The 15,241-nt window shown below is 37.5% G+C and overlaps 1 protein-coding gene and 1 pseudogene across 3 annotated transcripts; both read right to left on the bottom strand.

Moving 5' to 3' along the window:
• Positions 1-1,758: 1,758 nt before the first annotated feature.
• On the bottom strand, positions 1,759-5,870 carry LOC133734867 (putative F-box protein At1g19160). 3 transcript variants are annotated; one of them, XM_062162484.1, is made up of 4 exons: positions 5,721-5,870; positions 4,604-4,743; positions 2,567-3,815; positions 1,759-2,288 (listed from the first exon to the last, which is right to left on the bottom strand). In XM_062162484.1, exons 3-4 carry the CDS (start codon positions 3,744-3,746, stop codon positions 2,242-2,244), a joined length of 1,227 nt encoding a protein of 408 aa, XP_062018468.1. In that variant the 5' UTR covers positions 3,747-3,815; positions 4,604-4,743; positions 5,721-5,870; the 3' UTR covers positions 1,759-2,241. The 3 variants fall into 3 exon arrangements, with proteins under 3 accessions (XP_062018468.1, XP_062018470.1, XP_062018469.1); XM_062162486.1 differs by having other exon boundaries at positions 4,604-4,819; XM_062162485.1 differs by having other exon boundaries at positions 4,604-4,829.
• Positions 5,871-6,668: 798 nt separating this feature from the next.
• Positions 6,669-7,866, bottom strand: LOC133730855 (protein ULTRAPETALA 1-like; annotated as a pseudogene).
• Between the last annotated feature and the right edge of the window lie 7,375 nt (positions 7,867-15,241).

Below are 15,241 nucleotides of genomic sequence, written 5' to 3' on the forward strand. Positions count from 1 at the left end.
AAAATAAGCCGGCACCCCCATCTTGTACCTTGGCAAGCAATGCATGTTTGTTACCCTAATTCCAACCAATAATTAGGCAATAATTCACTTAGGTACTGTTAAATTTGTCCCCATGCTTTTCTACTTCTTGATCAGAATTATTCCCCAATTGTTTCATTACTAGAATTTATGTATAGCCCTTGATAGCCATTAATCATTTCACTATTTCATAGAAACAATGTTTTGTCTATTTTTTGGATCATGTAATTTAACCAAGTACGACGGAAATGAAGAGGAAAGACGTATTTGCCACTAATAGTGGACACAAAATCTTTACAGATAGGCAACCCTGCAAGACAGGTAGTAGATTTGGGGAGAGGATTTAGAGGCTTTTTGTTCTCATTAGTTGTAATTTTCTGCCAAATTTGTATTTGGGGAGTCTCATTCTCCGTTAAGAACCATGTACCTGTTTTCTTTTCCAACCATTAGATACCTAAGCCTGCAATTTTCCACTAATTCCAAAACAGAAAGCCAAACTCCACGTGTTCAATTCAGAGAAACATCCGTATTATTATAAGGTCAAGTCCAGTTCAACATGTTCAGTTCAGAAAAAAATCCCTATTATTATAAGCTCTTTGTAAAAGCAACCCCTAAATATAGTCACTTGGTTATGCTGATAGTTCAGCTTCAGCAGTCCAAAGAGCATAAAATTAAGTCGAAAGAGCATAAAATTAAAAAATAGATTGATCTCATCTTCTTCATTGTTTTTCTCTCGTGTAATTCTCCAAGGTAGGACCATTGAATGTTGTCACCTATAAGATCTCTCTTTTAGGACATGTAGCTGGAAATGAGTCTCCACTGTTTTTATTGAATCTGTCAAATGAGTCATTTTCTGCTGGACCGCTGGTGTATCCCAGCAATTAAACCTGAAGTAGGGAATTTAAAAGCATATAAATTAATCTAGCCTGTTTTGATTGGTAAAAGACTAAATCCAGTGTTTCAAAGTTAACAAGCCTAAATAGTATCCATACTGGTGTGATTTTAGATGACAGGTTTAGACAATTAAGACATGGTTGGATGTGATCCTATAGCCATCAAAATCCTTGAAGGCGGATCACAGTGTCAAATGACTCAACACTACCAACTCAATGGAAAGTTCTGTATATGTTAACATATGCTATACCACCAACAATTACTACTTTTAGGACTCAGACAAACCTATTTTACTCTAATGACAACCTTACTTAACTTAACAATGACTTTTTCATAGTTACCACATGAGTTGTCTTTGTATCATGAGTTCTCAAGTGGTAAAATATTAAATGAAATAGGAAAGTCGTGTAACGTAATGATCAACCCACTACGTTCGTGTTAAACACGAGTGTTACTATCCTGTCAATTAAACCAACCCCCTATCTTTACCACTTTGTCCAAACCAAAATAAAGATGCTTGTCAAATCCAAAGTTAAGATGCTTGTCAAATCCAAAGTAAGCCTAATGGTACAGAAATTTGTGTGTGACAGTCACATGACTTATCATACGCATAACATTTCACCTGATATTGCAGTTATAAGGAGCCATCCCAATGTCAGCCAACTGAAAATCAAGCTGCTGCTGTTAGCACTTAGCAGTAAAGATGCTGTACGAGGGTCTCTTTCATCCAAAGATGAAAGGAGGAATGAGCTGAAAGATGTAGGAGAGCCATCAGGCAATCTAGCCAATATTAAATCATCTTGTCCAACATAAAGCGTAAGATGAAAAGCAACCAATACAAATACCTGATGGAATTGAGTTTGTTGATGAAATGATTCAAGACTTTGCAGCATAGCATCTTATGCCAACAGTTTTTCCACAACTCATCAATAAGACGAACAATATGACTTTTAATACAACTCATAAAAAACTCTCATTTCAAACATACTATTGGGAAAAATTAGCAGTTGTTGCTCTGATTAAATCCTACTTCAAGCTGTAAAACTATACGGATACAGAAATGAAGAAGCTGGATATTCCCGGGCATTTCAAAAAAGAAAAATCTAATGACTTAGGATGTTTCATAAATATTCAGACTAATCAAGTTCTAGGATGTCATGGTAGTAATCCCCAATTTCTCCAGAGGAAAGGTGGTGGTACCTTCTGCAAAAATCCAAATACAGGCTTCTGGACTTTTAACTCGCAAGATAAAAGCAAACTCAAGCTTCAACATCCAAGGGACATCAATCTGGACGAGAAGACAAAGAACAATCAGAACCAAAACCAGAATCACGCTGCTCTTTGATTGTTCACCTCCCCTGCAAACCGTCCACTACCTGTTTAAGAAGTTCAAGGACATGTCAGAAGATACTTGAGTTCATAACACGTAAATATAACCTAGGAACTGCTTGGTTAATTCCATACCCAGAATATCAGAATGGTTGCATTATAAGTCAAGATTGCCTACTTGTTTCAGATTACTATAGGATTTTCTACTCATTTAAAACACAAGATATAATATTCAATTAAACTGTTAGGAAAAAGAGAATATGTGTGTGTGTGTGTGTGTGTAGGCACACACATATATAAAATCTAATGTGATTATCATACTTACAAGGGAGGAGGCTTTCTGTGTATGGAAAAACAGCGTGAGCATTAGGTTCAAACTCTTCAAACTCAACAAGTTCCCAGGAACTGTCATCTGTGTCTAAGATAATATAATCGTGTGCAGTTATGAAAAAAATGTCACTTTCTCTAGCAGCTACAGAGTGAAGTTCCTCCATCATTCCTTTGTAGGGAATACCAGCACTGCATTTCTTCTCCCAAACATATTCATTTTCATTCTTTAAAATCCAAATAACCACAGGCTCATCTTTATCAAAAACCGCGACTACTGATAAGCAGCCTTCAAAATCAATTAAGAAGGAGAGTTCTGTGAGTGTATCTGGAAGCCCGACAACTTCAAAATGTTCCTCCATATCAACTGATAGAATGGATCCAGGGATATCATAATTTTCTTCTGAGGGAATAAACCAATAAACTTTTCCGTTAACAAATACGTGATGTGCACCCATAGGACGATGCTGAACAGGACCTATGCAACTCCAGGTTCCAGTTCTGGATGAATATATCTCACACTCTGGAGGGAGGACTGTTTCAGGTCTGGATGTGGGAAGCAAAAACCAATATGGCACAACCTCTGGGTCAGGGAGGACTATTTCAGAATTGGATTTGGAACGGAAAAACCGAAATACTTTATACTCACTGATCTCTGGGCCAAAGGCAACACCAATGCCTAGGTCCTCTTCCGATGGGCTACATTTTGGAAGTAAACCAACTTCATGAGTGGCGGGATTGCAGATCAGGATTTCCAAGTCTGCCACTGCCACTCCTTGAGAACTATATGAGTAAAGAGTCACGGGAAAATTGGTGAGACAAATCAAACCATTATAGGAACAAACCATACTAAGAGTTGATAGATTCTCATCAGTAGGAAGAGTGACTGTTTCAGTGACTACCGCATCAGCATCAATGATGTATATGTTTCTGTTAATTGGCATAAAAGGGAAAAATATATACAAGGCATTTTCTCTTGACCGACTTAAATGCAATCTAATGAAAGCTTGACTACGAATCAAATCACGCAAGAATTTAGAAACAGCCTTAACATTTAGAAGGCACTTGACAGGAAGCGATGAAAGTACATTATCGACCACACCTTCGAAAGATTCCAGATCCAACCACTCAACATTCTTCCTTTGGATACAATTACCAACAAAATTCACCATTTCCATCTTGTCTTACTGGTTTTGCTTCAAGAGAAATTCACACTCTGCCACTTGGACAGTGAAAATGAAATCTGACTGCATTATGAAAGGTCAAAAAAATTTTGGTTCAGATTTATGATTAAGTAACAAATATCAATAACTGCACTCAAAAGCATAGAAACAAAAAGGAATGTAGATTTGATTCTGCTTAATCCCTATATTTTCAAAATTTTTATTTTGAAAGAAAAAAATTGCAAACTCTCGACTGGGAGATGAACAGTTTACACATGGAGATGCCGCAGGTCATCTCAAGATTTTGTTATTAAATATAAATATAGCTCCCTGTCCAAATTGATTAACAGGACATGATAATGAACTTCTGTGAGTTTGTCTTTAAAAAGAAATATCCGCATTTAGTATTTACAAACCAGAAGGATTATATCTTGGATGAAGCACTCCATGTCTCATTTGAACTTGATAAACCAACATTATTAAATCCTATCAAATTGACCAGGATAACCATCAAGAAAAGGCAACAGCAAAAAATTTCTAGATCCGTATTGGACCAAGGATGTATATATGCTTGCAAAATTGCAACCCTCACATGAAATGGGAGTGAGCAACAAGTTTTACCAAGGTCAAGGTCTGAAAATTGATCAAGACTATGCACTCTAACAACCATGTAAGGGAGTCTATTTTGTCAAATAAGACAATTTTGCAATCTCAGATGATGAGCTCCCTACTCATTTTTCCCTCTTTCAAGATGCAAGCTTCATTTTGGCTAATGGTTTTGTTTAGTGCATCAAGTAATAAAAACTGGTAAATCATGAAACGATTATCAATTGAAAACATTATTTAACAAAAGAACGAAATAGCAAACTCACCGATGCTCAACCCTAGAGGTCAGCGTTCAGAAGGAGACTGGAAATTCTTCTCGAATGGGTGAGAAAGAATCTCGAAAAGAAAACTTATAAAGCTCATCAACCTGCACAATTTTGCAACCTGGCAAGCGACGTTCCATGCACTGGAACAAGTGGCTACCTTGTTAGACATTTATCACGCTCTCGCAATGAGACAACTTTTAAGGATTTTTTCTGCACCTGGTTGTAACTTTACCAAGTAAATTTAGTAATATATTTAATATCATACTAAATATGATGAATACTATATGGGGATGCCGGAATAAACGTGCAATTCACTGAACTCTAACATAGTCCAATGCAAGTTAATTCTACTGCCTAAAGTATATATAATTAAAATAATTTCAGCAATGCCAAGGCTGAGATAAGACCTGGACGAAAAATGTTGTGTATAGCAGTGTGTAGTCTAATAAATGGGATTTCAAGCAGCATTTGTGGCCATCTAATCCCCTTCAATATAGTTTCATAAATCACCTATTGTTTATCCCAAAGATGTCAGTTTTTCCTTACTCTTCATATTCAAGATTCACAGATGAGTGCCATTGCCTACTATTGTGAGTTTCAGTAGCCATAATAAAAGACTGAAATATTTGAAAACACCAATACGGCAATACTAACAAATCCATTTCACTTACATTGCATTAAATTCTTCCATTCCTTAGATATCTTTTAAAGAAGAATTCATATATTCACAATTTTAATTCAACCACGAAACTGAGATTCCTTCAAAAGTGTACAATTCATTTTGCCCATCAAAATTTAGAAAACACAAAACCCAACTCACAACAAAATAATGGTCACAGCCAATTGTACTCATATGAACTAATAACTGTCGTTAAATATCAAAATTCACAAAAACTCCTAAATTGAGTAAGTTCTTATTCATCCCTTTTTTCCATATTGTATTACATGATCATCATTAGCAATACAAAACTAACATTCAAACATTACAACTAGTAAAGAATTCTATAGAGGTTGAGAAACCAATTCATGCAATGCTTAGACTAAGAGGGATTCTGTAACTGTTACATTGGAAGCTAAAAATGGTTAACAAAATTGTGAGAAAAAGTGGAAATTGTACCTCCGGGAATGTGTGAGTTCCCATGCACAGAAGCGGAGAGAGTTGGGCCTGAAGCGAGCCCATTTCCCAGAGAGAGAAGAAGAAGAAGAAGGGTGTTGAGCATGTTGATGGAGAAATTGAGAGATTGAACTGGCTTTGGTTGGAGAAGACGAGAGAAGAACCATTGGAGTCGTGAACACTAATCGAAGGCAATTTATAGTTGAAAGTTATTGGGCCGAAGCCCAATTCCTATGAGGAGCAACTCTTTTCACCTTTTTCGTCGAGGAAAAAAAAACATGGGTCTTGACCCAAAACATCAAATTCAACCAATGGTGACTATCTGGAATCCCTGGTCATGGAATCGGAGCAATAGACTTTGAGGTCGTCGTCGTCGCAACACAAAGATATAACCCAACAAAGAACACAAGACAATATAGCAGGAAAGTTACTTTTGATCCATTTTCTTATATCTAGTATTACTGATGGATTGAGGTGATGCAGTAATACTTTGATATATCCCCACATAACCAATCATTCTCACTATTTTAAATCAACCAGCTATACAACCCATAAAATAAAATGTGGAACCATCAATATTAATCTTAACAATTCCATTAAGGGGTGGAGACCAAGATACAAGAATTTGAATACATTAATAGTTGATATCTTATTAGCATTCACCCAGTCTTCATAAAATATCTGAATGATTGACTTTGGATTGAAGGGAGGTCTGAAATTAAGATAAAAAAACCGAGCTGCATCTTCCACTGGGATCAGCTTCGAAGGGGCTATCTTCGTAGTTTTGAATATTTTAATTTCTTTCATCAAAAGAAATATGTTCGTGACAAAGAGATATTAGAATAAAATGCAACCTTGTTATGCTAGATAGCACAATACAAGTCATAACACTCAGAGCCTTAAGTTCACAGTTTGAAGCAAAATTAAGGAGCAAGGGAAACATTTGGGGCTTTAGCGTTCCACATTCTGAATGTAGTCGACACAAGTTCGGCAATCACAGTTCTTGAAGCGGCACATGCTGCAACCCAAACACACACAAGAGGTGCATTCCTTGCATGCTGGGGTACGAGGGCAGCTCTTATAGCTTTTTCAACAGACACGTACACTCTTTATTCTGGATAAAGCAAAGAAAAAAAAACCATCTATTTTTTGTACTAGTAGTGCGCGCGCGCGCGCACACACATTATATATATATATATATATATATATATATATATATATATATATATTATATATGAGACATCGAAGATGAAATATCAATAAGAGAGGCAACTCACTTGTCATAGTGGTCAGCACATCTCCAATTTATGTTTGTCGAGGTGTTGTGGAAAGCTCTTCACTCATCCATTGTGCGCAGATGAAACCGTCGCTCTTTCTGACACTCATTGCAGCGAAGGAATTCATCCCGATGGACGAAATTTGATCTGCGATGGTCCAGTTGCTTTCATTCGCAGCATGCTTGTAATATCTCAACAGGCCCGATTTCTGAAGGAGACTTTTTTGTCTTCCTTGTTAACCCATATGTTGCCCTTCCATCTTCTCACTCCACTCCTTGCATGGCACTCAAGTCTACCCGTTGAGGTTGGCAAGTCAATACTGTTCACTACTTTTTGCCTTTCATTTCCACCATCTAGGTTGGCTGGTCAGATACTGTTCACAAAAGGTCACCAAATGTCAGTTGGCAGGTCAAGAAATTGACCCAGAGTGATCTTTTGTGAATAGTATCTGACCAGCCAACCTAAATGGTGGAAATGAAAGGCAAAAAGCAGTGAATAGTATTAACCAGCCAACCTCAACAGGTAGACTTGCTCTTATCGAGTCAGTAGACTCGATAAGCTATGCATTAAAAATATAGAAGCATTAAGTTGACATAACAAGAGCAAGTAGTAGAAGTACAGAAGCAAGGAAAGAAATGACGAAGAAAGCATGTACTTTTCTCTTTGTCCTCTTTTGCATGCTCAAGAGGGCATTCACAAGTGATTATGAATTGCTCAGTCGAGGAAATCATAAGCTTTCCAACAGTGTCACCATATTTTGGGTCGGTGCAACCGCACAAGACTTTGACAACATCTTCACCTTGGTTGAATCCGTCTATAGTCTGGAGCAGATTCAACTCTTCTGCAAACAAGGTTTGTACTGGTCTTCGCATATGAATGACGTCATTATTTTGAGCTACAATCCTTCTCCTTGAAGCTGATGATCTCTTTGGGCCTGTATAATGTAATTGAAAGAAACATATCAATTAACCCATGACAAACAAATTAGAAATCAAACTATCATAAAAATTCTTCTAGATAGTCATCAAAGTTAATCAACCAAAGACCTCAATAGAATCAACTAACCAAACACAATGTTAAATGAAGTTTCAAGCTCAAATCTTCTATTTTCCAAGAAGCAAAAACTCCATTGGTTATAGCATAAGCATTCGTTCAAAAACTGGCAAATTGTAAACCAAATTTGTCTATGAATCGATAAGAAACATGGGTGAGAGAAACAGCTAAAATGTACTCATCAAGTGCTTCTAAACAACCATATAGAGCCTAGAAAAAGATGATTGAGACAAAGTGTAAAATATTTTTACTTAATATAATCCAACGGTCTATATCTTAAATTATCCTTTAAAGATCATTTCTGTAAAAAATCAATCGAATCGGAAATCGTTTAATCATCTAATTGAATCAAACAAATGGATGGTTCTAACAACACTTCCTACTACTATGATGACTTACTACTACTATGATGAACCGTCCATGTATTTCATAAAAATGAATAACTAAAAGGTTTTCAATTTGATTGATTTTTTACAGAGCTAATCTATGTATTATATTATACAACATGAATGGTTGGATTAGAAAAGGGAAAATTTCGCAAACAGTACACCAAGTAAAGGCCACTAATAATTCTTATACACAAAGTTTCAAACCAAACATTTCGGTACACGAAATCTGAAACTCGACCCACTATCAGTACATGACGTCAATTTTTGACACCAAAATGTCAATTATGCCCTCAGTTCTTTTTTTTTTTAATAATTTTTTTTTCTATTATTTTTTTTTTCCTTCGTTTTTATCTCTTTCTTCTTCCTTCTTCCGGGCTCACTCCCTCACTCGATCTTTCGCCGTCGGGGACGGCTCTGTTCCAGGCAAGGCCTTCGGCTCCGGGACCTCAATCTGGCTGAGCGGGGCCCACGAGCTTCAGTTCAACAACTGCGAGAGAGCCAAAGAGGCCCAAATCCACGGGATCGAGACCTTGATCTGCATCCCAACTTCCGACGGTGTTCTTGAAATGGGTTCCTCCGGTTTGATCAGAGAGAACTGGGGGTTGATCCAGATTGAGGTCCCGGAGCCGAAGGCCTTGCCGGGAACAGAGCCGTCCCCGACAGCGAAAGATCGAGTGAGGGAGTGAGCCCGGAAGAAGGAAGAAGAAAGAGATAAAAACGAAGGAAAAAAAAAATAACATAAAAAAAGAATTATTAAAAAAAAAAAGAATTGAGGGCATAATGGACATTTTGGTGTCAAAAATTGACGTCGTGTACTAATAGTGGGTCGAGTTTCAGATTTCGTGTACCAAAATGTTTGGTTTGAAACTTTGTGTACAAGAATTATTAGTGGTCTTTACTTGGTGTACTGTTTGCGAAATTTTCCCATTAGAAAATTATAAAGTTATTATGCGTTAATCGCAAGAGAGTGTGAATATGCTCATTCACCCTAGGAGTGAACCTAAGAATTGTTCCTTAAAAAAAACTTAGAAGCATTGTTCAGTAACGTTTTTGAAAATGATTTTTTAAAAACGATTTTTAAAATCAAAAATTAGAAAATGAGATTGTATTTTTCAAATTTGGAAATGTGTTTAGTAGTTTACTGCAAAAAATATTATCCAAATTTTCTACGGGTGGGATTTTTGGACCGAGGAACCGACCCGAAATGGTCGGTTCAGCGCGGTTCTTGAACAGAAATTGTCGGTGCCGTTTTAAAACCAAACCGAGGAAGAGGAGATCGGTTCGGTCTCGGTTTCATCTGTTCTTCACCCCTCAGAACCGAGGTATTACACACGTGTCTCCACTTATACCCTAAGGCTTAAACATATCAACCAGTTGACCAAACCCGATGAAATCCTCTCCTGAGTCTCCTCTCATGTGTTCTTGAGTTCTTCCCCAATTCGATCGAAAGTTCGAAACCCTAAACATATCACTATATCAGCCCCAAAATTCAGTCAGATTGAATTGGAATAGCACTTCGAAACACGATTAGTCGATTTTCATTCCCAAACAGCCAAACTCGATTAGTCGATTTTCATTCCCAATCGAAACACCGTGCCCCAAACAGTCCAAGCTCTTGGTGTCGAAGTCAAACAATCTGGGTCTAGTCGAATTGATTCCGACCAGTCTGGGCCATCCACTGCTTGCAATGAAATGGCTGTTGCAAGCAACAACCTGGAAGCTGCCCCAAAACCCGGCAATGCTCGAAGCACTGCTGCTATGAAAAAAAAAGGAGGAAAGAAAGGCCAGCAGAGGTCAGATGTCTGGGATCATTTCACAAAGGTGGATCATCCATTAATCGAGACTGTTGATGGAGTTGAGAAGGTGGTTGGCAATACCAAACGAGCTCAATGTAAGTATTGACCGACGCATTTGACATGCAATCCTTATGATAATGGTACTTCATCCCTTAGGAAACACATAGAGATAGTCTGTAAAGGGTACCCGGGTAGAGTTAAGGTAGAATCTAGGCAACAAGTGTTAACCAGTGATGGGAAAAGAGGGCAGGGCAGTTTAGTTTCTGTGAATTGGAGTCAGGATAATTGCATTGAAGCTGCTACTCATATGATTGTTGTCGATGAACTTCCATTTAGTTTCATCGAAAAACCTGGGTTTAATTACTTTTGTAGTGTTGCTGTGCCTCTTTTTAAAGTCCCTTGTAGGAAAGTCTTAATGAAAAACTTTCTTCGCATGTATGATGCCAAGAAGGAGGAGTTGAGGAGGGAATTGAAGTCTCATTATGTTAGTTTAACAACAGACACTTGGACTTCCTGTCAAAACATAAACTACATGGTAGTTACTTCTCATTTTATTGATAGGGGATGGCAAATGCATAAGAGAGTGCTTGCATTTTTTGTGGTTCCAAATCACCAAGGTATAATGATTGGTAAACTGCTAGAGTCTTGTCTCCTTGATTGGTCAATTGATAAAGTTTTAACTATTTCTGTTGACAATGCATCTGCAAACAAGCATGCCATTGATTATCTTAGGAAGAAAATGTGTAGTTGGGAGATTAAACCTATTTGTGGAGGTAGGTTTATGCATGTGAGATGTTTAACTCACATTGTAAACCTCATTGTGAGGTCTGGTTTGAAGTTGATGGAGAGGTTAGTGGCTTGCATAAGGAATGCCGTAAGATATGTTAGGAGTTCAGGTTCTAGGCTTGATGAATTTAAAAAATGTGTGGAGAAGGAGAAAGTTGAGTGCAATAGGATTTGCATTTTAGATGTTTTGACAAGGTGGAATTCCACATTTCTTATGTTGGACACAGCTTTGGAGTTGAAAAAAGCATTTGAGAGATTGTATGATGATGATGAAAGGTTCTGAAATTATTTTGATGAAGATGAAGAAATTGCTGAAGATGAGGCAGAGGCTGCAAGTAGGAGGAGAGTGCCTACGAAAAGAGTTGGGCCACCAATTGAAACAAATTGGGAAAATGCAGGCATTTTTGTGAAGTTTTTGAAGGTCTTTTATGATGTGACCTTCAATGTGAGCGCTTCACTTACTCCTATTGCACACAAGGCCTTCCATGATGTTGTTACCATTGAAGCTGAGCTTGAAGAACTTAGCTCGCTAGGTATAGGGCCTTATTCAAATGAAGCTGACCAAGTCTTGTATGACATGGCAGTCCAAATGAAGTCCAAGTATGACAAGTACTTTGCTTCCTTGGATGACATGAACCAACTTTTCCTAGTTGCTGTGGTCTTAGATCCTAGGTATAAGTTGAGAAACATTGGTAGAGTGTGTGAAGTGTGGCTGAATTTGCCTGCTGATGTGTTCAAGAAGAAATCGGAGGAAGTGAAGCAACTTGTTATAGAACTTTGTGACTTGTACAGTCAGTCTAATGGTGCATCAAGTGGGCAGAAGAAGAAAGAGGACACTACTAATGACACAGCAACCAGTAAGAGTCGAGGCAGATAGTTGAATACTCAAAAGGCATAAAAAGAAAGTAGCTCAAGAAAAAATATATAGTTGATAGAAATAAAAAGAAAGTAGCTCTCAATGTTTTAGGTAATAGTATGTGATTGAATACTCGAAAGGCATAATTTTCAATTTGTTACCTTAAGTTTTTAAAATTAGTCAATTTTCTACCCTAGATTTTTGAATTAGCCAATTTTCTACCTTGGGTTTTATTCCAGCTAATCTGCTATCGTCTTGTCACATTTGTTACTGTAGGCTTTCAAAATTAGTCAATTTGCTTTCTTAAATTTTCAAAATTAACTTTTTGATACCGTAAGTTTTCAATATTAACCAATGCTTGGTAAGAAGAATTAAAATGAGTTCAATTACCTCCCTACATTTTTCACATAAAATCGTTTGTGCCCTCAAATTTCTAATTTGATCGCATGTGCCATTGTACTCTCCAATCTGATTGATTTTAGCCAATCCTTAACTAATCCATCAATTTTTTTCATATAGTCTTTCCCACTCAAACTAGAATTTTGCCTTTAGTCACGCAAGAGACACGCTAATTATATGGTCAAGGCTAAAAATTGACTCTGAGCAGACTCGCATGATCACCAATTCATGAAGAATTAACGAATTAGTTTACTAATTAATGACTAAGATTGATCGTATTTGAGAATATAAGGGCATATGTGATCAAATAAAAAGTTCAGGGGCATAAACAATTTGGTGTAAAGTTCAAGAAGGTAAATGAGTTCACCAAGATCCATCATAAACGTGATGGAACTCATTTTTCATCAAAGCAGAAAGAAATCCAAACGTTTCTCCAAGATCCCAGACATGGAACTCATACGAAAACTCAACATAGTTACCCAAATGACTGGCCCTAGATCGAAAACATCCATAACCTAGAAGCTTATTCACTCCAACTGCTAAGGGCACCCAGAGACTTTCGAGAGATACTATACCTGCACCATTGCCAACAAACAAAACCAACCATGATTCTGATGAGAGCAGGATTGCACTACCGCAACACCACCGTATTTACCATTGATGTAATGGCGATCCGATTTCATTCAGACTTGCCCTGTCATAAGCCAAGACAAACCATATCCATAAAAGATACTGGATCGACCCGTAACACTGAGCCATACTAGTCCCATCATAAAAATCCAACAGGAATTCACCATAGCAGAATGTGCACAAACCTTGACAAAATCCTTCAGCCTTCCTCTGTTTGAACAAAGCTTGAATTCACTACCAAAAGGATGATGGAAGCAAAGTACTCGTTGACATCTATCGATGCTGGACGCGGCTGACGAAAATGCAACCGGTGTTTGGGTCAATCTTATAAGGATATCTGGAACCGGTGTTTCTTTTTGTTTTGTGTTTTTTAATTTTTTGTCTCTCGGGTATGTAATATATCCACGTTACTATGTTAAATCTAGTATTCTAGTTAAATTTCCAACAAGACAAATTGACACTATTATAAAACCTATTTGAAATTAGCATGCGGAGTTCTATTTGTACAAGTACAATAAACAAAGGTCTCAACATCTCACCACCAACCCCCTAGAAATTCAACAGCATTTTTCTCATCTATTGGATAGGATAATGGTAAGGAAATACATTTGGTAGACATGCTCTACTACTTTGTATTAGATTTGTTAAGGTGAAAGAAAGTAATCTCAGCAAATGTGGCCAACAAGCACAAGAAAGTCAAAGTTCTGATAGAAGTTTGTTACAGCTTTCTGTTAGCAGAGTTTTAGTTTAATTAGAATAAGCCTGAAAAATACTTCGCGAGTTTCACAGATTGAAAAATGAGTTCCATCACGTTTCTTGGTCTTGGATCTGAACAGAAGCTAGCTAACCGTGCAGCTGATGCAGCGACCAAGCTAGCCAAAGAGAGGTTGTGCACTTTGTATTGGATTGATGGTCCTCCAACCTCCATGCAGTTAGTTCTCACTAGTGATGGTCTTCCTGGTCCCCCTTGGTACTAGTATTTATATCTATTGTGTCTTGGCTTCTTTTGTCATGAACACTAGAACTTTTTTTGTTCCATGTATTTGGATGTAAGCTTTTTGCCTCTGGGATGAGCAATTTTTTTTGAGAGGGCCTAATCATGTATTAGAAATGAGCAATTAGCCTTTGTAATAACAAACCAGAGAAATATGAGTAACTTTTCTTCGTTTTCTGTTTCTTCTTCTTCATCTTCTACATTTCATCATCATCATCAAAAATCTAGCATGGTTCGTAGCAAGTTCTTCTTCAAGATTTTCAGTTGTTCGTACTGATTTTCTCATCAAGATTCCTGTTTTAATCTCATATAAGCAATCACCAGAGGTACAAATCTTCAAGATAAGAAATTATTTCATTATTCAAGAAATTGACCTCAAGATTCAAGATGGCAATCGCAAATCATATCTGCAACGCCGTTTCCGTGCACTTAGATGAAACCAACTATCCCACTTGGTTCTTTCAGATGTTTCATTATCTTAGAGGCCATGGTCTACTTAAATTCGTTGATGGATCTAACCCTTGTCCATCTCAGTTCCACATTGCAGATGATGGTTCACCCACTTCTGATAATTAAGGGGTTTATGAACGCTGGCTTGAGCAGGACAGTTCCTTGATTTTAATGATCACAAATACTCTTCAGCAGAAGCACTTACCCTAGTCATTGGATGCTTTGCATCAATGGAGGTATGGCCTACTTTGAAGCAAAGATATCATTGTGTCTGAAGTACATATTACGCAATTGAAGGCAACACTATCTATAGAAAGCACTTGTTGCGTTTTATATCTATAAGGGATCAATTGGCAGCAGCTGGTGTTTCTATGTCTGATCAAGATGCTAAGATTTTAATCTTGCTGGTCTACCTTGTGACTTGTACGGTAACACAAACATGATATAACCATGGATGAAGTCAGGTCCTTATTCTGCTGAATTTGAGATCGAGTTAGCGCACAAGGCATTGCCTTTATCCCTTCAAACTGCTATGTGGGCTCTTAATAATATCTCTAGTTTAAGCATACATTTGCCCGACAATGGGACACTACAACAAATCAATAGCTGCAACAAGAAAGCACACAGATATAAACTGGCAGCCTCCGAAGACAAATTTGCAGGGAATCTGCAATGTTATCGAGCAGAGCTGCAGCCGGGAAACTCGACCAACATAGAATAAACACACAAGCACAAGGTCATGTCAAGAAACTAATTAACATCCTTCTCGTTCCGGTCCAGCAATCCACAGTTAGGATAGTGACACTAATATAAAATTTTGCCAAGTAAAATCAAAATAGAGAAAATCATTCAAATCAATCTTGATGGATATAACAAATGCAAACAGAGAGCATA

This window comes from Rosa rugosa, chromosome 2 (genome assembly GCF_958449725.1).
Source record: "Rosa rugosa chromosome 2, drRosRugo1.1, whole genome shotgun sequence".
Taxonomy (NCBI): domain Eukaryota; kingdom Viridiplantae; phylum Streptophyta; class Magnoliopsida; order Rosales; family Rosaceae; genus Rosa; species Rosa rugosa.